This window comes from Giraffa tippelskirchi, chromosome 11 (genome assembly GCF_054371585.1).
Source record: "Giraffa tippelskirchi isolate mGirTip1 chromosome 11, T2T-mGirTip1v1.2.pri, whole genome shotgun sequence".
Classification (NCBI taxonomy): Eukaryota; Metazoa; Chordata; class Mammalia; order Artiodactyla; family Giraffidae; genus Giraffa; species Giraffa tippelskirchi.
This window is the reverse complement of record NC_137285.1, coordinates 6,607,982-6,635,897: the sequence shown is the minus strand read 5'-3', so window position 1 is coordinate 6,635,897 and position 27,916 is coordinate 6,607,982. Positions and strand designations below refer to the sequence as shown.

Genomic DNA, 27,916 nt, shown 5'->3' with positions numbered 1-27,916 from the left:
GTCTCACTCAACTAGACCAGAAGGTCCTTGCAGTCAGGACCTGGTCTGATTTCTCTCTTCCGGCATCTTACACAGAGCCTGACACACAGCAGACACTCAGACAGTGATTGCCGAATGAAAAAGACGTGTTACAATGAATGGACTTTCTCTGACTGTGTGGCTGTTTTCCAATACTCAGTGAGGGTACCTGTTAGGTACTCCATCCAGAACTTTCCCTCTCTAAGTCCACAGGGATCGGGAGAAGGGTACAGAGACAGACAGTGCTGTCTAGAAAAGCAGAAGAAAGGGCTTGCCAGCAGACTCAGACATGTGGCTGGGATGCCAAGTTCGGGAGGGCCTCTCTGGATGCAGACAGGACCTCTGGAGGTCAGCTTTCCCCACAAACCTGAAGTAGAACCCGCTTGATCAGGAAGCAGAACTCCAGGGCTGCCTGGCTTTGCAGAGGAGCCTGGCAAGAGGGAGATGATTTGCAAGACTATGCGTGACTGTCTTTGGAGCAGTCCCTCGGAGGCAGAGGGAGTGTCCTCAGAGGCTGCCCTGAGTCATAGATTTACCGTCAGTACACAGTTGCCTCTTGTGGCCTTGGGGTTGGGCCAACCTGAGTCCGAATTTCTCGTCTCCTCCTCCTACAGCTGTGTGACTTTGGACTTCTCTCTGGGCCTCGGTTTTCCTCATCTGTAATGAGATCCCTGGAACATGGGTGTTTTGTGGCTACTGGGGGCAGGTGTTCAGCCTCCCTTGCCCACTGTCTCCCTCCCTCCTCGATAAGAAGTCACCCTCTCTGTCCCATTCTTAGCTTTCTGACTTCTAGAGCCTGGAATAAAGTGCTCATTCATCCAATACGTGTTTTCTGAGTATCTGCTGTAAGCAAGCACTGAAAAGGCTCTGATAGATGCCAATTTGGCAGTAAAGCTTATATTGGAAAAGAGTGGACTGACTGGTCTCTATAAACTCTGAAAAAAAATGCTGTGCACCTACTGTGTGGGAGGACTAGGCTAGGCACTGGAGATACAGTTGTGAGAAAGGTGGAACAGTCTCCACCCTCAGTGTCTAGGGAATAAGGACATGAAGCTGTGCAGTGTGATAAGAGCAGTGATGGGGAGAGAAGGCAACTCAGGGAGTCTTTGTGAGATCATGGAGGGCTTCCAGGAGGTAGTGACTTCTAGGATAGGATGAAAGAGGGTAGGCAGGTGATGGAGAGAAATGAAGAGGATCCAGACAGTGAGTATAGCAAGTGCAAAGTCTGGAAATGAGAAAGTGGCCCACTTAGTGACTTAAAGGGAGTTTAATGTGGCTGGAGTGTGGAGGTTGGGTAGGGGTTACATGTATTTTTCATATGCTTTTCCATTATGGTTATTGCAGGATATGGAATATAGCTCCCTGTGCTCTACAACGAGACCTTGTTGTTTATCCATCCTTTATACAACAGTTGGCGTCTGCTAATCCCAAACTCCCAGTCCTTCCCTCCCCTACCCCAGTCACCCTCAGGAACCAGAAGTCTGTGTGCCTGTTTTTGTTTCGTTGATAAGTTCATTTGTGTCATTTTTCAGATCCCACATACAAGTGATATCGTATGATATTTGCCTTTGACTTACTTCACTTAATATGATAATCTCTGGGCCTGTTTGTGTCACTGCAGGTGGCATTACGTCATTCTTTTTTATGGCTGAGTAGTACTCCAGTGTGTCTGTGTACCACATCTTTATCCGTTCATCTGTTGATAAGACATTCACATTGCTTCCATGTCTTGGCTATTGTGAATAGTGATGCAGTGAACATTGGGGTGCATTTATCTTTTCAAGTTATATTGATAGTTTTGTCAAGCGACATGCCCGAAGTAAGATTGCTGGATCATATGGCAACCCTATTTTTAGTTCCATGAGGAACCACCATACTGTTCCCCATAGTAGCTCACCAATTTATGTTGCCTTTTCTCCACACCCTCTCCAGCATTTGTTATTTGTAGACATTTTAATGAAGCCATTCTGACCAGGGTGAGGTAACACCTCATGGTAGTTTTGATTTGCATTTCTCTAATATAAATTCAATTTTTGGAAATATGCCCCCTCTTTACAAGAAGTATCTCCCAACCAGATTTGGACTGGAGGAACCACAAGTCTAGACAGTGGTTAAGGTTGTTTCTCATGGAGGTGATGAGGGAAGCCATTTTCATCATTGAGTACTTACTGTCTGCAAGGTTCTTCCCAAGTGTTAATTAATTTGCTAATTAATCCTCGGAGTAATATAATCCTCCAAGTAATCCTAGGAGGAATATAAAACTATTATTCTCACCTTATTTCCACCTGCTTTCTCACCTCTTCACTTAGATGTCTAAGAGGCATCTCCATCGAAGTCCCCAGATTTAAACCCCTTGATTCTCTTTTTCCAAACCTGTTTTGACTCATCTTCCCATCTCAGAAAGGAGTCGTGCATCCTGCCAGCTGCTCAGACCCAAAAGACATGGGGTTATTCTAGAGCAGGAGAATGCTAGGCGAGGTTCCACAGTGGCTTTTCTTGGCTAGCGGGCTGGGGGGAAACTCCCTGATTTGCCGCACTTGCCAGTTTCCTCGGTGTGAGTACTAACACTGTGACCGATTTCAAGCAATCAACACAACACCAGCAGGCTCACCAAATGCCTGGACCCTTAACAATCGGCTCATATGCCCCAGAAGGAGCCACCGTTCCAGCACGCTGCCTGTGAACTGGAACAGACAGAAGATAGGCAAAGATGGAGGGAACAGAGTTCCAGCCAAAAGGAACAGCATGCGCTGAGGTCCAGAAGCAGAAAGAGTGAGTCTCTTATTATTCACCCGTAACATGGACTATGTGCTGAGCATGTAATGCATCCCGGGCGTTCACATCCCTTGTGAACAGACACAGGCAGTGAGTCCGGTTGTTACCTCCACTTCATAGATGAATAAATTCATAGAAGTAGAGGGCTTCCCAGGTGGCTCAGTGGTGAAGAATCCTCCTGCCTATGCAGGAGATGCAGGTTCAGTCCCTGGATCGGGAAGATCTCCTAGAGAAGGCAGTGGCAACCCACTCTAGTATTCTTGCCCGGCAAATCCCATGGACAGAGGAGCCTGGCAGCTCCAGTCCATGGGGGTCACAAAGAGTCAGACGCAACTGAGCAACTGAGCACACATGCGTGCGTAGAAGTAGGAGGGTGACTGCGATCACACGGCTGGGATTCAAGCTCTGCTTGCCATGTCTGCAGAGTCTGGGGTCATCGCCCGCCTGTGAGAGGAGCTGGAGGAACCCCTGTGTGTCTGGAGCTCAAGAGATACGGGAGGCACGACACCAATGAGGAAGCCGTGGGATCAGGCAGGGCCTTGAAGGCCACATCAGGGAGTCTGGACGTGCCCAAACGGGGCTACAGGGGAAGGGGTTCAGGCAGCTAACAGGATTAAAGCGTTGCAGGAGGAAGCTGAGCCCTCGGGGTCACCAGCCTGGGTCTCTCCACGGCAAACCCCAGCACACACTTGGCAGAGCAGTATCTGGGCCTGGCGCCTGCTTCCTCCCACAGAGGGAGAGAAAATAGCATCTCACCAGCAAGGAATCGCGCAGCCCAGGAGCTGCTGGCTTTAATTTATCTTGCTTGGTTTCCGCTGACAGTTTTAGTAAACCAATTTGGCTTTGATAGTAAAAATAATTCCGTCCTTGGGGCCCCCTCACGTGGCCTAAGTGTTTGCAATTGTTATTTATCACATCGGAAAGGGGAAGGAGTTTGCACTGCTGGACCAGCTATGTAGGTGGCCTGTAGTAGGTGCTGGAATGTTTGCTGAGTCATGAGGACCTCAGCCACCTGTGGCCCACGAGAGGGGACTCGTCTCCCCCTTGTCTTCTGGGCCCATCTCTTGATGCTGTGGGCATTAGGATAGCGGCTCTAATTAGTCGTCATTTATGAAAGACCTACTGCGAGCCGGGCCCTGAGCTGCATCATTCATACCCAAGAGCAATAATGAATGTGAACATTATTACATGGAGATAGTAATTACATAAATTAGCGCTAATGTGAGCAGAGATAATTGCAGAGGGGTAATTACCCAAATTTAGAGATAACGTACGCAGAGCCCATCACATGGGGCCCGGCATGTAGTTGGCGCTTCGTAAATGAGGACTACAGGTGCCAGGAATCCTCTTGAGTCCGTCTCGATCACACCGCTTTGTGGATTTGGAAATGACACCGCAGAGAGGTGAAGCAGCTCCCTCAGGTCACACAGCTAGGGAAGGACGGAGCCAGGGCTTGTGTGCACACCCTAGCCTCCACTTTCATTGGCTTGAACAGCCTTTGGGGGCATCAGCTATACGTCTCAGTGATGAAGCCGGAAGGCTCCCAGGCCCCCAGCAACTCACAGGTCAGAAGGGAAGTAGGACCATAAAAAGACAACCCGCAGGATGCAGGCAAAGTGCTGTGGCTGCAGGGGCTGGGCTGGGGCACTGGGGTTATGGAAACGGCACAGAGAGGGCGGCCTCTACGCAGGACTCTGAGGAGTGTCCTTTAGTCAGACTGTAATGGGAGAAGGGCATTGCCTGAGGGGCCCCTGTGAACAAAGGACTCAAGCAGTGTTACGGGCACCCAAGAGGGTGCCCTGAACTGCAGCAGTCATCCTGTTCAGTTCAGTTCAGTTCAGTCGCTCAGTCGTGTCCGACTCTTTGCGACCCCGTGGACTGCAGCACACCAGTCTTCCCTGTCCATCACCAACTCCCAGAGCTTGCTCAGACTCATGACCATTGAGTCAGTGATACCATCCAAGCTTCTCATCTTCTGTCATCCGCTTCTCCTCCCACCTTCAATCTTCCCCAGCATCAGGGTCTTTTCCAATGAGTCAGCTCTTCGCATCAGGTGGCCCAGGTATTGGAGCTTCAGCTTCAGCATCAGTCCTTCCAATCAGTATTCAGGACTGATTTCCTTTAGGATGGACTGGTTGGGTCTCCTTGCAGTCCAAGGGACTCTCAAGAGTCTTCTCCAGCACCACAATTCAAAAGCATCAATTCTTCAGTGCTCAGCCTCCTTTATGGTCCAACTCTCACATCCATACATGACTATTGGAAAAACCATAGCTTTGACTATTTGGACCTTTGTCGGTAAAGTAATGTCTCTACTTTTTAATATGCTGTCTAGGTTGGTCATAGCTTTTCTTCCAGGGAGCAGCAGTAACTAGAACCCTCAAACTGCATTGTCAGTATCATAGGTAAGAAGGTGGGTAGGATGGGTCAGGAGCCCCGAGACTGTATCTCCTTCACACCCAAAATGCCTAGTCCCTGACCCACCTTGTACTTCCCAATTCCGTCCGGAATCCGCTGCTTACCCTAAAGTGCATCTGCATGTGAATCTTTTAAATCCTTCAGAATTTGTTTTTTTAAATATATTTATTTATTTATTTGGCTGTGCCGGGTCTTAGTTGCGGTACATGGGATCTTTGATTGTCTTTGCAACACATAGGGTCTTACCACAGCTAAAAGATCTAGTTCCCTGATCAGGGATTGGACCCAGGCCCCCTGCGTTGGGAGCACGCAGTCTCAGTGACTGGACCACCATGGAAGTCCCTGAATCCTTCTGAATTTCTTAAATCTCTCTTCTTTCTCACTCTTGCTCTCTCAAAATGTAAAGCATAAAAAGGAGAATAAAGAAATTAAGGAATGGTTGGAGAAGAGACTCAAGAAAGGAATACCTGGCAGGAGGCCCCGAGAGGGAAGGTGACTTGCCCAGCATCGCACAGCAAGTCCGAGTGAGGACCTGAAAGGCGGCCTGAGTGTGGCCACAGGAGCCGAGCCCTGGGGCCATGACCTCGGAGATGCCGCACACCAGACACCAAGCTTCTAGAGCCCAAGAATTGTGGTTCAGTCGCTAAGTCGTGTCTGACTCTCCATGACCCCATGGACTGCAGCACACCAGGCTTCCCTGTCCTTCACCATCTCCTGGAGTTTGCTCAAACTCATGTCCACTGAGTCGGTGATGCCATCCAACCACCTCATCCTCTGTCTTTCCCTTCTCCTCCTGCCTTCAGTCTTTCCCAGCGTCAGAGTCTTTTCCAATGAGTTGGCTCTTTGCATCATGTGGCCAAAGTATTGGAGCTTCAGCATCAGTCCTTCCAGTGAATATTGAGGGTTGATTTCCTTTAGGATTGACTGGTTTGATCGCCTTGCTGTCCAAGAGACTCTCAAGAGTCTTCTCCAGCACCACAATTTGAAAGCATCAATTCTTCGATGCTCAGCCTTCTTTGTGGTCCAACTCTCACATCCATATATGACTATTGGAAAAACCATAGCTTATACTATATGGATCTTTGTCGGCAAAGTGATGTCTCTGCTTTTTAATACTCTGTCTAGATTTGTCACAGCTTTTCTTCCAAGGAGCAAACATCTTTTAATTTTGTGGCTGCAGTCACCATCTGAAGTGATTTTGGAGCCCAAGAAAATAAAATCTGTCACTGCTTCTACTTTTCCCCATCTATTTGCCATGAAGTGATGGGACCGGATGCCATGATCTTAGTTTTTTGAATATTGAGTCTGAGTTTGAAGCCAGTATTTTCACTCTCCTCTTTCACCGTCATCAAGAGGTTCTTAGTTCCTCTTCACTTTCTGCCATTAGAGTGGTATCACCTTTTTTAGGGTCAGAGAGGGTTACCTTTGAAGCCTGACTCTGCTGCTTACAGGCTCCGCATTTTCAGGCAGGTTTCTGAAGGTGGCTGCCTCACAATGGGATATTTTGTTTATATCCCCAGGGCCTGGGACACAATAAGTTCTCAATAAATATCTGTTGCGTAAAAGAGAGAGAGAGAGATCTTGAGTGTGTGTATGTTTATTAAGCAACATGTAAAGTTCTCAGTAAGGTTTCTGGCATCAAAGTGGCAAATAATCGTCCCTACTATATGCCAGACTTTATGGTAAACACTTGGCAGGAATTATTTCATGAATGATGATGGCAGTTATCATTGGCAACAAAATCAATATCTAAATTCATTGAGCACTTCCTGTTTGCCAGTCACTAAGTGCTTTTCCCGTGTCAAGTCATTTAACTCTCACTTAAGAAACCTGCGTGATCATGTTATGCTGCTGCTGCTGCTGCTAAGTCGCTTCAGTCGGGTCCGACTCTATGCGACCCTACAGACGGCAGCCCACCAGGCCCCGCCGTCCCTGAGATTCTCCAGGCAAGAACACTGGAGTGGGTTGGCATTTCCTTCTCCAGTGCATGAAAGGGAAAAGTGAAAGTGAAGTCGCTCAGTCGTGTCCGACTCTTAGCGACCCCATGGACTATAGCCTACCAGGCTCCTCTGTCCATGGGATTTTCCAGGCAAGAGTACTGGAGTAGGGTGCCATTGCCTTCTCCGGATCACGTTATGATTGCCCCCGTTTTACAAATGGGAAAACTCAAGAGGCCCAGAGAGGTGAAGTCACTTGCTCAAGGTCACACAGCTAGAAAGAAACCAAACAGGATTTGAACCCAGGTCTCTGGGGCAAAAATCCAATATTATAACTGCACGATAAATGGTAATGAGGTGTTTAGCAAGGGAGAAATCCTTTGAACCATTTTACAGAAGGAAAAATTGAGGCTCAAAGAGATGCCCTCCTCCATTTTCCTGGACACCTCCAGGAAATGGAGGTGTCCAGGAAAATGGAGGAGGGCATCTCTTTGAGCCTCAATTTTTCCTATATATAAATATATATACACACACACACACACACACACACACACATACTTTTCTGGAAAAACGAAATTTCAGCCAAGCTCCAGTTTACTTTTCTTGGGTCCACTGTGGAGCACAGCCCCAAACCTCTCCCTGTTTATGGACCCCAGCACAATCCATCAGCCAGAAAATAAAAGAACCTAATAACAAACCCTGGTAACCATATGATTGATAGCTGTGGAATATGTCTCGTCAGCTGCTGCCAACCCGTTCTGTGCTAAGTTAATTCCAAGCCCTAAAAATTAAATGCCTGTCCAGAGGCACTCCTGTCCATCAAACAGATATAGCTTCTTTGGGTGGGGAGAACTCAGCCCAAGAGCCAGGCAAGAAGGGAGAGCCAAGAGTTGAGGGCAGGCACTTCCCTGGTGGTCCAGTGGTTAAGAATCCACACTGCAATATGAGGGACAAGTGTTCAATCTCTGGTCGGGGAACTAAAAACCCATGTGCCACCACTACTGAGCCCAAGCACTCTGGAGCCTGCGCAGCAAAACTAGAGACTCCACACACCACAACTAGAGAGCCCACAGCCACAACTACAGAGTCCACACACCACAACTAGAGAGCCCACAGCCACAACTAGAGAGCCCACAGCCACAACTAGAGAGTCCACAGCCACAGCTAGAGAGTCCACAGCCACAGCTAGAGAGCCCACAGCCACAACTAGAGAGCCCACAGCCACGACTAGGGAGCCCACAGCCACAGCTAGAGAGCCCACAGCCACAACTAGAGTGTCCACAGCCACGACTAGAGAGCCCACACACCACAGCTAGAGAGCCCACAGCCACAACTAGAGCATCCACAGCCACGACTAGAGAGCCCACAGCCACAACTAGAGAGCCCACAGCCACAACTAGAGAGCCCACAGCCACGACTAGAGAGCCCACACACCACAGCGAGAGAGTCCACAGCCACAGCTAGAGAGCCCACACACCACAACTAGAGAGCCTACACACCACAACCAGAGAGTCCACACACCACAACTAGAGAGTCCACAGCCACAGCTAGAGCGTCCACAGCCACGACTAGAGAGCCCACACACCACAGCTAGAGAGCCCACAGCCACAACTAGAGCGTCCACAGCCACGACTAGAGAGCCCACAGCCACAACTAGAGAGCCCACAGCCACGACTAGAGAGCCCACACACCACAGCGAGAGAGTCCACAGCCACAGCTAGAGAGCCCACACACCACAACTAGAGAGTCCACACACCAAAACTAGAGAGCCCACAGCCACAACTAGAGAGCCCACAGCCACGACTAGAGAGCCCACACACCACAACTAGAGAGTCCACAGCCACAACTAGAGAGCCCACAGCCACAGCTAGAGAGCCCACACACCACAACTAGAGAGTCCACAGCCACAACTAGAGAGTCCACAGCCACAGCTAGAGAGCCCACAGCCACAACTAGAGAGCCCACAGCCACGACTAGAGAGCCCACAGCCACGACTAGAGAGCCCACAGCCACGACTAGAGAGCCCACAGCCACGACTAGAGAGCCCACAGCCACGACTAGAGAGTCCACAGCCACAGCTAGAGAGCCCACAGCCACAACTAGAGAGCCCACACACCACAACTAGAGAGTCCACACACCAAAACTAGAGAGCCCACAGCCACAACTAGAGAGCCCACAGCCACAACTAGAGAGCCCACACACCACAACTAGAGAGTCCACACACCAAAACTAGAGAGCCCACAGCCACAACTAGAGAGTCCACAGCCACAGCTAGAGAGCCCACAGCCACAACTAGAGAGCCCACACACCACAACTAGAGAGTCCACACACCAAAACTAGAGAGCCCACAGCCACAGCTAGAGAGCCCACAGCCACGACTAGAGAGCCCACAGCCACGACTAGAGAGCCCACAGCCACGACTAGAGAGCCCACAGCCACGACTAGAGAGTCCACAGCCACGGCTAGAGAGCCCACAGCCACGGCTAGAGAGCCCACAGCCACAACTAGAGAGTCCACAGCCACAACTAGAGAGTCCACACACCAAAACTAGAGAGCCCATAGCCACAGCTAGAGAGCCCACAGCCACAACTAGAGAGCCCACAGCCACAACTAGAGAGTCCACACACCAAAACTAGAGAGCCCACAGCCACAACTAGAGAGTCCACAGCCACAGCTAGAGAGTCCACAGCCACAGCTAGAGAGCCCACACACCACAACTAGAGAGTCCACACACCAAAACTAGAGAGCCCACATCCACAACTAGAGAGCCCACAGCCACGACTAGAGAGCCCACAGCCACGACTAGAGAGTCCACAGCCACAGCTAGATAGTCCACACACCACAACTAGGGGTCCCACAGCCACAACTAGAGAGACCACATGTCACAACTACAGATTCCATGGGCTGCAATGAAATATCTTGCATGATGAAACAAAGATCCTGCATGCCACAACTAAGACCTGTGCAACCAAATAAATATATATATTTTTAAAGAGGTGAGGGCAGCCCTCCAGAAGCACAGACAATCAATGTGTTCGTCGGTCATTTGTGTCCGACTCTGTGACCCCATGGATTGTAGCCCACCAGGCTCCTCTGTCCTTGGAATTCTCCAGGCAAGAATATTGGAGTGGGTTGCCACTCCCTTCTCCAGGGGATCTTCCAGACCCAGAGATTGAACTCGCGTCTCCTGCATTGCAGGAAGATTCTTTACTATCTGAGCCACCAGGGAAACCATATCCAGACAACAGCATAAATCATGAAGAGAAATGGCCACAATAGAAGGAAAGTCCTCCAGTCCATTAGTGCAGAGAGAAGGGATTTTTTTTTTTTTCCAGAGCCAAACACTGTAGGGAATCTTGAGCAGCACAGTTCATAGAACCCAAATTCCATCCTGTTTCATATGAGGGAACTGTGGCCCAGAGATGGGGAAAGACTGTCCCAAGATTACCCTCTCAATCAGCTATTGCCATATAACAAACCACCCCAAATTCAGTGATAGAAAACAGCAAGCTTGGTCATGTCTCATGAGTCTGCAGGTCAGCAAGGGGGGTTCTCCTGGTCTGAGCTGACTCCCTCCTGTGTCTTTGGGCAACTGCAGGATAGGTAGGTGGCCCCACGGGTCACAGCTAGCCTTTCCTACGTGTTTGGAGTGGGCTGGCTGTCAGGCTAGGCAGCCCTGGCCTGGGATGGCTCACCTCTGCTCCGTGGGTCTCTCATCATCCAACGGCTGGCTTGGGCTCCTTCCTGTGGCAACTGGCCAGCATTCTGCAGCCATGAGCAGAAGCATTCACGGCCTCTTGCGTGAGCCTAGACCAGGAATTGGCTCGACATCGTTGGTATCCTATGGCGAATCACAAAGCATGGGCCAGACCAGATTCGAGGGATGGAGAAGCAGACTCCATCTCTTGGTGGCAGATGTTTGGGCAGAAAGTGAAGAAGAACTAAAGAGCCTCTTGATGAAGGTGAAAGAGGAGAGTGAAAATTTGGCTTAAAGCTCAACGTTCAGAAAACTAAGATCATGGCATCTGGTCCCATCACTTCATGGGAAATAGATGGGGAAACAGTGGAAACAGTGTCAGACTTTATTTTTTGGGGCTCCAAAATCACTGCTGATGGTGACTGCAGCCATGAAATTAAAAGACGCTTACTCCTTGGAAGGAAGGTTATGGCCAACCTAGATAGCATATTTAAAAGCAGAGACATTACTTTGCCAACAAAAGTCCGTCTAGTCAAGGCTATGGTTTTTCCAGTGGTCACGTATGGATGTGAGAGTTGGACGGTGAAGAAAGCTGAGCGCCGAAGAATTGATGCTTTTGAACTGTGGTGTTGGAGAAGACTCTTGAGAGTCCCTTGGACTGCAAGGAGATCCAATCAATCCATCCTAAAAGAGATCAATCCTGGGTGTTCATTGGAAGGTCTGATGTTGAAGCTGAAACTCCAATACTTTGGCCATCTCATGTGAAGGGTTGACTCATTGGAAAAGACCCTAATGCTGGGTAGGATTGGGGGCGGGAGGAGAAGGGGAGGACAGAGGATGAGATGGTTGGATGGCATCACCGACTCGATGGACATGGGTTTGGGTAGACTCCGGGAGTTGGTGATGGACAGAGAGGCCTGGCGTGCTGCAATTCATGGGGTCGCAAAGAGTCGGACACGACTGAGCGACTAAACTGAACTGCCTGAACTGCAAAGGGTCTGGACACAGAGGGGGCCCCAGAGCTTTGAAATCATTTCTGCACTCAAGCTACCACACCCAACAAAGAGTAGGGGTGAGAACTCAGGTCTCCTGGTCCCAGTCCGAAGCTCCAAATGATATCCCTGTGCACAACTGTCCCTGGGAGATGACTATCACTGTCCCCATTTTACAGATGAAGAAACTGAGGCCCAGAGAAGTGAAGTAACTTGCCTATGATCCCACAGCTATGAATTCTACCCAGGGCTCAGTGCCTGGCATAAAGAATCAGAAAATGTTTCTTTCTCCACCTGATGCTTCTTAACATGTGGAAGGCACTCTCAAAAGATCCTGAGACTTTTTCAGGAAGAGGAAAAGGCTTTCTTTTTGCCTGTTGTAGAGGATGGTGACTGCAGCCATGAAATTTAAAAATACACTTGCTCCTTGGAAGAAAAGCTATGACAAACCTAGATAGCATATTAAAAAACAGAGACGTCACTTTGCTGACAAAGATCCATATAGTCAAAGCAATGGTTTTTCCAATAGTCATGTATGGATGTGAGAGCTGGACCATAAAAAAGGCTGAGCACTGAAGAGTTGGTGCTTTTGAACTATGGTGCTGGAGAAGACTCTTGAGAGTTCCTTGAACTGCAAGGAGATCAAACCAGTCGATCCTAGAGGGAATCAGCCCTGAATATTCATTAGAAAGACTGATGCTGAAGCTGAAGCTCCAATACTTTGGCCACCTGATGCAGATAGCCAACTCATTGGAAAAGATCCTGATGCTGGGAAAGATTGAAGGCAGGAGGAGAAGGGGATGAGAGAGGCTGAGATGGTTGGATGACATCACCAACTCAACGGACATGAGTTTGAGCAAACCCCAGGAGATAGTGAAGGACAGGGAAGCCTGTTGTGCTGCAGACTCTGAGATCGAAAAGAGTGGGACACAACTTAGCAACTGAATGACAACAACAAAGGAAGTCTTGAGTTCAGGTCCTAACTCTGCACCTCAATGGCTGTGTGACCTTGGATAAATCACTTTACTTCTGTGAGCTTCAGTTCCCTGTCTTTAAAAGGAGGATGTTAATAATAGAGTCCCCACCTTAGAGTTCCTGGGAAGATGGAACTCTTGGCAAGGGCCTGACACCATGCGCACACTCAGTAGTTTACTTGGCAGCTGTGATGATGATGACGATTAACTCCTTCCATGGTGTGTGCACAAATTGAGGTCTATTATACAACTACACACACACACACACACACACACACACACACACGCACAGACGTTGCCCCCGAATTCAGGCACTGAGGGATGAAGAAGCTTCATCCTAAGGCGCTCCCCTTCCCCCCGTTGCTGCTGTGAGTGGTAACCGGGAAGCGCAGCCCTAGGACAGGCCCTCCACAGCACGTGCCCTCTTCCACTCCTCGGCTGTGCCAGCTCTTCACAGCCTTGGCATCTGCAGCCGTGGGAGGGACTGCCCCCCCGCCCCCCATCTCAAGCCTGGCCCCCGCCTTGCTGGTGCACACCTAGGAGCCCGCGGCATTCAGATGCAACCAGATCTGACATCCCGGAGCCACGCCGCCTGTCTGATGTACGGTGGCCCTGGCACTTACTCTCCAGCCGGTGCTTGGTGAGGACCCACCATGCACCTGGCATTGCGTTAGGGTATCGGGGGCTTGGAGAAAACACTAATTTACTGCACGCCAAACTCCTCGGAGTGCATCACGTCTGTCAGCTTAGTTAATTCCCTAGACAACCCGTGAGTTCACACGGTGGGGTCTGGCAGCCAGGCTGGGGCAGAGGCCCCAGGCACGGTCTTGTGATGGCCGGGGAGCCCCTGTGCAGCTACGTCACTCCTCCAGGGGGAGCCTGGGGGAGCCCTCGAGGTTCAAATGGTTGGTTTTTTCCTGGAGGACCGTTCCTGCCCTCCCGGAGCCTGCGCTGGGTCACCCGGGACGTGTTTTGGCAGCTGAGATGAGCCACACCAGGCTGTACAAGGGCATGTCTTCAAGAGGGTGCGTCATGATGGGGACTCAGAGTGACAGCAGACACAGAGCCGGCAGCTCTCAGCTCCTGCGGAGACGGCCCAGAGCGACTTCCTCCGGCCACGCGGGGCCCGGGGCCACGTCCCTCTGCACAGGAGTGTGTGTGTGTGCGCACCCATGTGTGCACTCACATACCACACACGCACAACCACACACATACTCACACACCCCACACACATCACACACATGCACAGTACACACTACACACCACACACACTACACACAGACAACACACACCACACAACACAACACACACCCCACACACATCACACACATGCACAACACAGACATCACACACCACATACAGATCACAACGTGTGCACCACACATATCACACATACCCCCCACACACAACACACACAACACAACACACACTACGCAGACAACACAGACACAACACACACTACACACATACCCCACACACACAACACAACACAGACAACACACCACACACACAACACTCACAGACAACACACCACACACACTACACACACACTGCACAGACAACACACCACATACACTACACTCATACCCCACACACACTATACACACACCACACACACACAACACACCACACACTACACACACAACACACAGACAACACACTACACACCTACCCCACACACACAACACACAGACAACACACACTACACACATACCCCACACACACTACTCACACACCACACACAACACACCACACACACTACACACATACCCCACACAGACAACACACACCACAAATCCCAACCCACCCTTAATTAAACTCTAATTTATGCTTTAATTATACTCTCTCAAGTTCAGCTCTTTTACCCCAACTCAGAGGCCCTAAAATGAAGAAGGCCTCTGGTCCCACCATTAACTGTATAAATTTGGAGAAATTCCTGTCCAGAAAGAGGGAGAGATGTGGGCATCTGCACACAGGAAAGTCCGGGAAGGGCCACGAGGCTGCCTCTGGCCACCCGTGGGTGTGAGAAACCCAAGCTTCACCAGCCTGTATCTGAATCCTTGAGTTCTGAACCCCATCCCTTAGTTGCTGGTGATGGAGAGGGTAGGGAAGATGGGGGCCCGACCTCCTGGGGAAAAGGAAAGCATGAAGCAGAAAGAAACTGGCTACTTAACAGTAGCCACACTTTCTTTCTTTCTTTTCTTTTTTTTACGATTGTTGCTTTCTGAGATTTTCATCTAGAGAAACTGAGGCCCATGCTGGGCAAGTGACTTGTCCATAGTCACAAAGCAAAGAAGCAACAGGGGGAGTGGGTGCTCTCAATGATATCTCCTGACACCACAACCCTCTCCCCTAGCAGGCTATATAATTCATTATGAATATATTTTTTCACAGGCAAAAAAAAAAATGCTCTGTTAATTGAATTCCTGGCACTGATTATGATGTTTACAGCTTTCAACAATATTATCCCCATTTTACAGGTGAGGACGTTGAGGATCAGTGAGGTTAAGTCAGTTTCTCAAGGTCGCTTAGCTAGAAACCAGCACACTGAGGATTTGAACACAGAGACCATTCTCTTCACACTGCCTCTCAAGATGGAGCAAAAAACACCAGGGTGGTTAAGGACTGATTTCTTTCTGCTTTCCCAGCAAAGCAGCTGAGAAGTGTTGGGTTTGCCGCTAGTCCACAGCGCTGGGAGTGATGTGCCTTGTTGATCTTGCTGAAGCCTTGCCCACCGTGTTGTGAATCGGCTCAGCCCAGGGATGTGGCAGGTCAGCCCGTGGCGTGGTCCCAGAGGAAAGGCACGTCCAGTTGTGGTGGGGGGGTAACTTTCTTCTCTTTCTCACTGGAGATCCGAGGGGGAATTGGTTGAGACAGGGAGAAAAGTGGAGGAGAAGGAGAAAAGAAAGGGAGAACAGAGGTGGGGTCTCACCCGCATCAAAACCTCCAGGGCAACGGCTTTCAGTCCTGGCTGCCGGCACAACCTCCTAGGGAACTTCAGTGACACTGATGCTCAGGACCTGCCCCTTGTGATGCTGAGGGTCCCGTTGACTTGGGGTACAGCCTGAACATCATTGGGAGTTCTTAAATCTCCCCAGAGATTCTCTTATGTAGCCGAGTCTGGGTGAAGGCTGGATCTGAGCCCTACACAGGCAAGCACTTGGTAAATATCTGGAGGAGAAAGGAAGGAAAGAAGAGAAATAGGGAAGAACAGAGAAGGAAATGAGAAAACTGTTCATTTTTTATGCTTTAATGGGTCTTTTTAGGGAGCCAGAGAGATTGGTTTTCTCTGCCCTCCCTGGAGGTGACGTGGTTTCTTGTCCCACCTGCTATTTTATCAAATTAAATTGAAACCAAATTAGCCCTGGGCCAAAGGGTCCCTCAGCAGTTCCGCGGTGCTAGGGAGCACCTGGCATAGGCTGTGTGGCCTCCTGAAGGAGCCGGGGCCTTGGAACCTGGGCCTTTGTGGGGTCAGTTTACTCCTCTGTGAAATGGGATTCCATTTTCTCGGGTCTCCTCACCATGTGGCTGAGGGGATATGAAGAGAGAATGGATACAAAAGAATTCTAAACAAATCTTTTTCTTAAAGCCTTCAGAAAAAATATAGAAGTCTTTTATAGAAGTTTTATTGCACTTACAACTGCATTTATGGGTTCTGCTTCTCTTCTTTCCCTTATTTAAAGTCAACGGTGTATTTAATCACCCATCGCTGCTGTCTAGTAGAGGTCCTGCCTTGATTGCAAGATGGTGTTTTCTTGAGAAAGTTATTGAATCCCTCTGAGCCTTAGTTTGCTCACCTGGAAAAAGCAGAAATAAACTCACCATCATTCATCTGTGTGCATGACATTTATTTCACCTTTGTGAAGCCCTGAGTTTGGGCATGTCCCTTCGGGGAACTCGCAGCCTGGTATGAGAGCTGACACAGGCAGGTAGAGTCCCACGGTTCAGTGCTAGAATCATGCCTTCTAAGTACCCGGCTCTCCCGTATGACCAGCTGTATGAGCTTCAGCATGTTTCTTCACCTCTAAGTGCCTCAGTTTGCTTATCTGTGAAATGGGTAGGAATGGTGCTTCTTGGAGGGTTCGTCTGAGGATAAAACGAAAGGGTGTGTGTGAAGTGCTAAGAACAGCTCCTGGCACTGAGGAAGTCTTCTGAAAACCTTGGCTAGCTATCATACGGCCATAGATGCAGGAGAGTGTAGGAAGTGCAGAGGGACCTATAAAATGTCAGGCAGAGGAGAGGAGAGGCATTCCAGATTAGAGGACCAGACTGGCTAAGGCAGGTCTCGAGGCTGCAAAGGATCTGGTATCCGAAGATATTTGAGACAGCAGAAGGGGGCTGCCCGCCCCTCCCCCGCCCCGTGGGCCCCATGGAAGTCTTGGAAGGCTGAGAAAGTGAGTGGAATTCTGTGGGCTAATTTTTGCTATTTCCACAGTCCAATTCTATTACCAGCTGCTTTTTATTTTCCTCCTTAAATTGGCTTGCCGTTTTCACTTGGCTTCCCCTAAGCAAGATAATGTCCGTGAAATGAGAAGTTTGATGTGCAAACCATATATTTATATATTTTTCTAGTTCACATTTAGATAAATACATAACCATTAGACATTTCCAAAGATGTTTGTCTACTGCAAATCGTCTTGTGAATACTACTTAGGAGAGACTTTTAAAGGCAATATTGCTAAGCAAAGGTCAGATGTTTGTTAGGAAAGGAATAAGAAAAGCAAGGTGGCTTGCTCATCATTTCTTTCTGCGCCTTCTATGGAATATTAACTACAGCTCAGCAGTTACAAAGCTCACCTACCACCTTCTCCCCACTTGCAGGGTCCTGGTTTGTTGGAGTAAGGATGGGGAGATGGGGTTACCCTGCAGGGGAAATAGATGCCTGTATCTTGCTTAAGTGCACACTGCCCTCTGCTGGTCAAGAGAAAGTACACTTGCTAATATATGTCAGATTCAAATTTACCTTCTATCCTCACCTCTTTGGCTCTCTAGACCCTTGTGGAAGCTATGATGAGGGTCCCTCTGGCTGTTTTTATCCTTTGTGAAGAGGCAAAATACCCACATGATTCAAAACCCAAAGGTACAGAAGGGTCTACTATGCAAGTCAAGTTTCCCACCCTTCCCCAGCCATCAGCCCCCTCCATCGAGGCAAACGCTATATATGTTTCTTAAGCATCTTTTCCAGACTCTTAAAATATTTGCAAAACTATAACAAATCTCATTCTACTAAAATAAAACCACCCAGACCAAGTAATCAGTTTAACACTGACTGTATCACATACTCTGTTATATGCCATCAGCAACAAGATGAAACAAATTTGTTACCAAGAAATGTAAAATGTTTAGGAGACAAAATACTTGTTACACAGTGAGTCTGTAGAAAGAAGAAATATTCAAATTAACTCTAGCGATGACATCTTGTGAACCAAAGGCGTGCTGGGATACAGGGACAGTGAAACAAGGCTTCCTCATCCTGCAGGTTTTATTTATAATTTTTTTTTATTTATAATTTTTAATTTGCATTTTCTGAGATAAGACTGAACCTGAGCATACTTTTTCTTTTTTTTATTGAAGTATTGTTGATTTACAGTGTTGTATTTGTTTCAGGCATAGAGCAAGTTGATTCAGTTATACGTATTTGTTCAGATTCTTTTTCCTTATAGATTATTGCAAAATATTGAATATAGTCGCCCATGCTATACAACAGGTCCTTGTCTGGGTACACTTTTGGGGCACGTCTGTGTGGGACTTTCACGGGCTCTTGTATGAAATAGTGGTTCCTGTCTTGGGCGTTCGCTCTGACAGACATAGCTTTGATCCAAGGTCTGATTCATCTGTGACCTTGGGCAGATGGCTTCTCCTGGCTGACCTTCAGCTTCCTTCTCCGTGAGGAAATGGTAATACGTCTCAGCTTGTGGGGTTGCTGTTTGAGTGGGTAATACTGAGCCGGTAGCGTTACTTAAATGCCAAGTGAGGTCTTGTCCCCAAACACTTTTGATGGTTGAATAAGATTCCATTGGGTGAGTAGACCTCGTTTGCCCCTCTGTTGAACTGTCGAGGGAAGGCGTCCAGGTTTGTGTTTTGGAAGGATTTACCTGACCGCTGCTGGGAGAGGGATGGGAGCCAGGGAAGGACGGAGTCAGTAAGCCTTCAGATCGCCCCACAGTCCAGCTGAAAGGTGGAGAAAAGCCGATGGCAGAGACCAAGGAGAAAGAGATGGCTTGTGTTGAAGGAGACACAGAGGCTGCGATCTTCTGGCAGGAGCTCAAGACCCCATGCCTGAGGAAAGCCTCTCCCTCTGACAGCTACCAGGGGCTGGCGCAGGTGGGGGCTGGCCGTGGGGGGCTCTGTCTCCCCGTGGAATCCTCCCTGCGGGGGACCTGCACCAGTTCCAGTCAGATCAAACCCACCTGCCTGCCAGCACCTCTCCATCTCCCGTTAGCGCTGGAGTCAAACCAACATCCTGATTTCTCGGTGCCTCCTCAGATTGTATCTGGCTGACATCTCTCTTCTATCCTCTGCTGAAAGCCCTGCTCTGCCCTGTGGCAAATCTGCCCGCCGTTAAGTCTGCATTTTCCTCTCGATTGCTGAGGGATGGCCCCGCGGCAGGGAGCCTGGATGAACTCAGTGTATCAAGCACAGCTGGACGGGCAAGCGAAAACACAGGCTCGTCTTTGGATCAGGAGGGAAAATGAATTACCAGCATTTGTGTATATCATTGGAACCAGCCTCTCAAAAAGCTGGACAGGGAAGGACAGGGAAGCCTGGCATTCTGCAGTCCACAGGGTCGCAAAGAGTCGGACACGGCTGAGCGCCTGAACAACAACAAGAAGGATAAAGAGGAAAGTACCTTTACTCTTTCTCCCACTGTCCTTCACGCACCTCCTCCACTGTTTTGCTTCTCTGGGTGAAAGCTTTGTTTTCATGGATCTTCCGGCCACAACAAGTGTTCAGTTCAGTTCAGTCGCTCAGTCATGTCCGACTCTTTGCGACCCCATGAATTGCAGCACGCCAGGCCTCTCTGTCCATCACCAGCTCCCGGAGTCTACCCAAACCCATGTCCATCGAGTCGATGATGCCATCCAACCATCCCGTCCTCTGTCGTCCCCTTCTCCTGCCCCCAATCCTACCCAGCATTAGGGTCTTTTCCAATGAGTCAACCCTTCGCATGAGGTGGCCAAAGTATTGGAGTTTCAGCTTCAACATCAGACCTTCCAATGAACACCCAGGATTGATCTCTTTTAGGATGGATTGATTGGATCTCCTTGCAGTCCAAGGGACTCTCAAGAGTCTTCTCCAACACCACAGTTCAAAAGCATCAATTCTTCGGCGCTCAGCTTTCTTCACCGTCCAACTCTAACATCCATACATGACCACTGGAAAAACCATAGCCTTGACTAGATGGACTTTTGTTGGCAAAGTAATGTCTCTGCTTTTAAATATGCTATCTAGGTTGGCCATAACCTTCCTTCCAAGGAGTAAGCGTCTTTTAATTGCATGGCTGCAGTCATCATCAGCAGTGATTCTGGAGCCCAAAAAAATAAAGTCTGACACTGTTTCCCCATCTATTTCCCATGAAGTGATGGGACCAAATGCCATGATCTTAGTTTTCTTAACATTGAGCCTTAAGCCAACTTTTTCACTCTCCTCTTTCACCTTCATCAAGAGGCTCTTTAGTTCTTCTTCACTTTCTGCCATAAAGGTGGTGTCATCCGCATATCTGAGGTTATTGATATTTCTCCCAGCAATCTTGATTCCAGCTTGTGTTTCTTCCAGCCCAGCGTTTCTCATGATGTACTCTGCATATAAGTTAAATAAGCAGGGTGACAATATACAGCCTTGACGTACTCCTTTTCCTATTTGGAACCAGTCTGTTGTTCCATGTCCAGTTCTAACTGTTGCTTCCTGACCTGCATACAGGTTTGTCAAGAGACAGGTCAGATGGTCTGGTATTCCCATCTCTTTCAGAATTTTCCACAGTTTATTGTGATCCACACAGTCAAAGGCTTTGGCATAGTCAATAAAGCAGAAATAGATGTTTTTCTGGAACTCTCTTGCTTTTTCGATGATCCAGCGGATATTGGCAATTTGATCTCTGGTTTCTCTGCCTTTTCTAAAACCAGCTTGAACATCTGGAAGTTCACGGTTCACGTATTGCCGAAGCCTGGCTTGGAGTGTAGTTGAGTCTAATAATCATAGAGCTCTAAACATTATTTGTTGTAAAAGCTCACCCGTCCCTCAGTGGACTTCTTGGGCTGGGAATTCTGCAATGAGGAAGGGGCTGTGGGCTGCTTCTTTCTCACAGGACAGCCAAATTTCACCACCCTGTTATATTATGGAAGGGATAGAATACTAATCTGTTTTCCTCTCTCTTATGCGGTGTACTTGATATTGGCAGAGCTGGGATGGTCTCGACCTTGCCCTCTGCTGGATTCTATTGCCCTTTTAGGGTGGGACCATTTTTGAGGAGATGCGCAGTGGCTGCCTTCATCAGGATTCACATCTAGACCTGGGAAGCATCTCTGTTCTTGCCAGTGATGGGCGGCTCACTCCTAGTACCTCCCCTTTCTTCCTTTGTTCTTGCCCCCAGGGAGGCAGGCAGCTCCAGGCTGATTTTTATCATTACTCTTTTCTTGGTAAGCATCAAAGGGGGGATAGTGATGGTGATGATGATGGTGGTGGTGGTGATGGTGGTGGTGGTGGTGATGGTAATGATCGTGATGGTGGTGGTTGTGGTTATGTTGATGATGGGGATGGTGATGATGATGGTGGTGGTGATAAGGGTTGTGGTGGTGGTGTTAATGATGGTGATGATGATAGTGGTGTTGATGATGATGGTGGTGGTAGTGATGATGGTAATGATACTGCTGGTGGTGGTGCTGATGATGGTGGTGGTGATGGTGATGATAATGGTTGTGTTGTTGCTGGTGGTGGTAATAATAATGGTTGTGGTGGTGGTGATGATGAAGATGATAGTGGTGGTGATGATAATGGTTGTGGTGGTGTTGATGGTGGTGGTGATGATGGTTGTGGTGATGATGATGATAGTGGTGATGATAATGGTTGTGGTGGTTTTGAGTGATGATGGTGGTGGTGATGATTATAATGGTTGTGATGATTATGGTGATAATTTTGTGGTGTTGATGGTGGTGGTGGTGGTGGTGATGATGGTTGTGATGATGTTGACTATGGTGATGGTTGTAATGATTGTGGTGGTGTTGATGATGGTTGTGGTGGTGTTGATGATGGTGATGATAATGGTTGTGGTGGTGTTGATGATGGTGATGATAATGGTTGTGTTGCTGTTGATGGTGATGATAATTGTTGTGATGATGATGGTTGTGTTGATAATGGTGAAGGTAATGGTTGTGGTGGTGATAGAGATGGTGATGATGCCTATAATAACATTACAACATGACATAACATTCAAATGAACAGACTTTGCTCAGGTGCCATCAGTGAACCTATAATCTGATCCCAGATCTCCTGCATCCCTTACCTCACTCTGAAAGCCCATGACATAGACTGGGAATATTAAGCCCAATTCACAGGCAAGGAACTTCAGAAAAACCACATGCCCTCCATCAAAGTGTCGAACCAGGAATCAAACCAGACCTTTCTGATTCCCAAGGCTGTGTGCTCTTCTCAGAGCACTGCTCCTTCCTATTTTAGAAAGAACAGACAGTTGTTCTTGGGTTTTCAAATGAAAGGTGTTTGCACCCTTGAAGATGCTTCTGCTGCACTGAGATCATTGAAATGAATGATAGAATAAAGCGAAGTCATGCACTGTCTGCAAACCACTGTTACCAGCGGATTGGCTATGAAGTTGGCTTATAGAATAAACATCTCCATTCTACTCTGTTTCATACTGGCCTGATGCAGCGCTTTCATGAGCTATTGATGTTTTCATGGTACTTAGAGTTAAGAGGCTCTTCCATAGTTCAAAAACTGACATTAACCCTACTGTTTCTGTTGCCAAATAGACTCTCCAGCAGGCTCTTTCATAGCATAGCATCTATTGAGCACCTACTGTGTGCAGGAGAAGGTAGCAACCCCAGAATGTCAATGTAACAGGGGTTTAGAGGTTGTCATCTAGTTGGAAACTGGCAGGGGGTAGGCAGAGTCTGGGAGCTTAGTCTTAAAGCCCTGTGTGCAAAGCAGGCGCACAACTGTTTTTCAGGAGAGGGTGTTCTGGGGAGTGGTACAGAGGAAGCTGATGGAGGGTATGGGGGCAATTAGGATCTCCCTAAGCCACTCATTGGAACAACTAGACATGAGGAATTGTGGTGGATAAAGCACATCCCCTACCTGCTGGAAGCAGACTTTCAGCAGTGTGCCTTGCGTTTGTGTTGCTTTGTTCTTACTGCTTGAAGCACCAGCATGGGTAGTTTCCTCATCTCCTCCCCGCTCCCAGAGTGGCAGCAAACCCTGCCCTTGGGCACTGGATGAAGCTGGGGCGGGGGGGGTGCTGTCATCATTCCACATCAGTTCCCAGAACTTCACTGAAGGCCGTTCCCTGGCATACCTCTCCTCTGGCAGTGAGTAGGTCCATCAGGATGCTCCTGTTTAATATCCTTTAATGTCTCCCATCCCCTGCAAGGTGACACCCAGGTGACCTAAACTTGGCTGTCTAAATCCTTCATGGTCTGGTCTCCACTCCCACGTCTATACCCAAAACTGGGCACGGGGACCACCAGGTATGTTCCTTCAGGAGTCGTGACCCTTCTCCCTTCCTCCCTCTGCCTCAGGCACTGCCCTCTCTCCCTCTCCTGACTGTCTGCCTTGTGGTCCCCTTCTCTTTCTTGAGGGTCCTGAGCAAGTATCACCTCTTCCAGCGAGGCTTCCATGATGCCCCCCGTCTGAGTTAGACTCCCTTCTCTGCACTTATGATTATAACTCCTACTGCAATCCCTGGCTTTCTAGTCTAAACAAACCACTGCTCTGTGACTCCTCATGTCTTCTGAGCCCAGCACGCTGCCTGGCACGTACTGTGTGCAGGCTAAGTTGCTTCAGTTGTGTCTGACTCTGTGTGACCCCCATGGACTGTAGCCCACCAGTCTCCTCTGTCCATAGGATTCTCCAGGCAAGAATACTGGAGTGGGTTGCCATGCCCTCCTCCAGGGATCAAACCTGCATCTCTTACATCTCCTGCATTGGCAGGCAGGTTCTTTACCACTAGTGCCACCTGGGAAGCCCTGGCATATAGTAAATGCTTGGAAATATTAGGGCGGGGACACAAGGCAAGGAGAGACAGGTAAGAGAGAAGGAAGGAAGGAAGGAGGTATGAGTTAATATCTGCCCTTGATTGATGCAAACAAAGCTGAATTATCTGGCATTCCTACAATCAGAGATCAATTTTATCTGGCACACCTCCCATAGCACTGGTTTCTGTGCCTTATTGAAGTGCTTCCTGGATTATTAACTGTCCATCGTCAGTGTACTGGGCCTTGTGTTTGGGTCTTTAAAAGTGTGTCATCCCATGATGCGATGAATAGTGATGGCAGGTTGCAGCATCTTCCATGAATCTTTCATCTTTCTCCACCCCACCCTCGGTCCCATCCTCTAAACATAATAGATAACCTGGCTGATTTCGAGGCCTTTGCCGCATAATAAGTGGAAAGATCATTTCACTTTATATGAGGATGCAAGTTATAATTAGCAAGCAGTCAGCTTGTTCTGCATCGGAGAAAAATGGAGGACCCTCATCACACCCCTAGCAGGTGGCTCGGTGCCCAGCACTTAGTTTCACCCAGGAAAGGGTTGTTAATGACGGGGGTATTGAAGGCAATCCTCCTGGCAGTGCAGCACTTGGCTCTGCAGTGACCTCTATGCAGGAACGGTCATTTCATGAATGAGTCTTCAAAAGCCCAATCCATCCACAAATCCATGCGCACTGCTGGCAGGAAGGACCAGCATGTGCCGTTCACAGGTTCGGCCTGTGGCTCCCTCACCCCACACTTCTTAGCTTGGGCCCTGACCACATAGTATATCTCAAGAAAATGAGTGCTGCCTGAAAAAAAGTAAGTCTTATTGAATGCCCATAACTTGGCTTCTCAAGACCCCTCCTCTTCTCTCTGCCCGCCAAGCTTGAACCTGAGCAACAGCGACATCCTGACCATCTATGACGGTGACGAGGTCATGCCCCACATCTTGGGACAGTACCTGGGAAACAGCGGCCCCCAGAAGCTGTACTCGTCCACGCCAGACCTAACCATCCAGTTCCACTCAGACCCCGCCGGCCTCATCTTTGGGAAGGGCCAGGGATTCATCATGAACTACATCGGTAAGTGTTTTAGCCAGTTACTGTTTGTCTTTGTGTTTGGATGCAAGCCAAGACCATTCCCTCTAGATGTGTCTTTTGGGGAGTGTTGTACTATATGAGTTTTTTTTAATATATTGGCACAGGAAATATACATTGTTTTCTCATTTTTTTAAGAGGTGGGCTCTCTAGTCGGAAGGACCAGGGTTCGAATCCTAGTACTGTCATCAATGGCTGTGTGACCTTGGGCAAGTCACTTAACCTCTCTGAGCCTCCTTTTTGTCATCTGTAAAATGGAAATAGTGATACCTCTTCCACGGGATTGACACCAGGACTTAGTAGATTATGACTTTAACACGTTATTGACCTGGAAATTTTTGCAGGAACTTAACTCCTCCTGTGGCCATAATATATCTCCAGTCAGTAATCTTGCTTGAGCAAGATTCCACATCTTTGGTTCTTCCCATTGGCTTGAAGATTTGCCCATCTCCAGCCGATTCAAAGTGTTTTCTTTGTACCTTCTCTGGCCTCCAGAATACAAGCTACTTCCCTGACCATTGGCTGTCTTAAGGAGCTTCATGCATCTGAAAATAAGTCCCTTGCATTTGTTTTGTTTTGTTTGCTTGTTGTTGTTGTTGAGGCAGGGAATATGACTTTATTTGGGAAGCTGGCAGACAGAGAAGATGGCAGAATAATGTCTCAAAATAGCCCACTTGGTCCCCTGCTTTTTATTTCCAGCTGGTGGACACTCCCCATCCCTTCCCTGCTCTGCATGCATCTCTTAGAAAAGCAATCACAAGTGTCTGTCTTCTTTTTTATGTATCTCAGGGGCCTTTTTACCCTTGATTGCAGTGCTGAGTATTTCAGAGTGTTATTGCTGCCACTTTCCATGCATTCTCTACCAGCCAATGCCCTGGGCAAAGGCTTTCCAGGCCAGGTGCCCTCTGGAGTCAGCTGCCTTTGGAGGGAGAGTTTCTGGTGACTCAGCTTCAATCCATCTCCTTAGACCTTTCTTCCCCGCCTCCCTCCCTCCTGGAAGATGAGGTCATAGGTTTTGCTCATTTGTCTCCTCTGGTACCCAAGTCAATCTTCCCAAAATTGCATTCAGCTTGATGTCAGAAATCTGACTCTCTCCAAGGCTGCCCAAGGTTGACCAGAAAGCCTGGCCAGTGTTCAGTTTGGCAATATCTTAAAGAGGAGGTGTCCTTGTTAATTGATGCTGAAAAACTCAGATTCATGTGACAATTTGAAATTGGCCAGCACTTTTATGTGTATTATTTTATTTCATCTTCAAATGCATTGTCTCTGTTTCCAGAGACTTTGGTTCACAAACTTTCATGCCAGGCCCTGTGCAAGGCATCAGGAGACAGGAACAAATAGAATTCTCTCCCTGCCCTCGAGCCAGTTAGTAAAAATGGGAGAGAGAGTCCCATTAGCAGACAATAGCAGGACCATATCCTGATGAGCACAGGATTCCAGCAAGTGCACACTCCCCGGGGTGCACAGCCTGGCTCATAGAGGTAACACAAAGAGAGAACACAGTTCCGTTTTTTCTTATTTCTGTTAAAGAAATACATAGCTAATTTCTGTATTTAATTTTTTAAAACAGTTTTTTTTTTTTGGCTGTGCTGGGTCTTCGTGGCTGCGTGTGGGCTTTTCTCGAGGTGTGGCTGCTAGAGAGGCTACCCTCCAATTGCAGTGTGCAGGCTTCTTGTTGGGGCCTCTTCTCTCATTGTAGAGCGTGGGCTCTAACTGCACCAATTCAGGAGTTGTGGCGCACAGGCTCAGTTGCTCCATGACACGTGGGATCTTCCCAGACCAGGGATCGAACTGGGGTCCCCTGCATTACAAGGCAGATTCTCAACCACTGGACCACCGAGGAAGCCTTGTATTTAATTTTGATGTCAATCAATTGCTCATCCCTACCTGGGTGGAAGACCACGTTGATTTCAGAGGAGGTCAGGTCTGAAGTCAATGGAAGAGGGTGCCATGATTGATTAGTGATGTCTGTCATAGGCACAGGAGAGGTGTTTGCTACACTGGGTCTAGATTTAACCAGACATAGATGCAACTCCCATCCAGTAGAGGGGTCCAGTGGGAGTTGGGGGTTTTTCTTGTCATCTATAGAATTCTGAAACTCCTAGACTGATTTCAAGGCCTGACCTCAGCTATGCAAGGTGGCCAAGGCTTATCTGCCCTGGATGCTGTCAGAACTGTCCGTGGGAACCCTGAGCCTGTGTGGTTCTGACTTTCCGTAATTATTTTCTGCACAGACAGAAGCAAAGACCCATTCTCCTCATTGTTTCTTATGTTTTGCTGTTGTCTGTGGCCAAGTGTATGGGAGGGAAGGGAATTAAAAAGCAGAGATGAGTAAGCAGTGTTTTGCAAAGAGATATTGGTCACTTGTGTGTTTATTCCTCTAATCCCAGGGTAATAAATAAGCTCCATATTGTGGGTAAGCTCCAATCAAATGACAGCGGCTCTCTGGAGTGTTGTGTGGAAAAGGATTGGGAGGTTTCAGCTTGACTCAAAGAAAGAAGTTGCTGTGATTGATTAGTGATGTCTGCTATGGGCATAAGACTGGGAAGTGGTGGCATGTACTCAGTATATTTGGGTATTTCTTTTGCCAAAAATTAGACCATCGTGCTGATCTTGACCATGAAAATGGAGCCATGAGTTCAGATCCCTAAATCCTAGTGCCTGCCACATGGTAGGCACTCATGTCTTAGTCAAAACAAATCATTGAATCCATATATCTCATATTAGTGTTATTCTCGTATCCTGCACAGTAATTAGTTCCCACCTTGCCTCTAGGGATACTGAGGGTCATGATTCTTGTCTCTACTCTA

At 48.3% G+C, this 27,916-nt stretch overlaps 1 protein-coding gene across 5 annotated transcripts in view; it reads left to right on the top strand.

The window, feature by feature from the left end:
- Positions 1-27,916, top strand: part of SEZ6L (seizure related 6 homolog like) — a 189,378-nt gene that overhangs the window by 134,363 nt on the left and 27,099 nt on the right. For all 5 annotated transcript variants that reach the window (XM_081542938.1, XM_081542937.1, XM_081542939.1 and 2 more), the window contains one exon: positions 24,895-25,091. In XM_081542938.1, the coding sequence (XP_081399064.1) occupies positions 24,895-25,091 (197 nt within the window). The remainder of the gene's footprint in view (positions 1-24,894; positions 25,092-27,916) is intronic.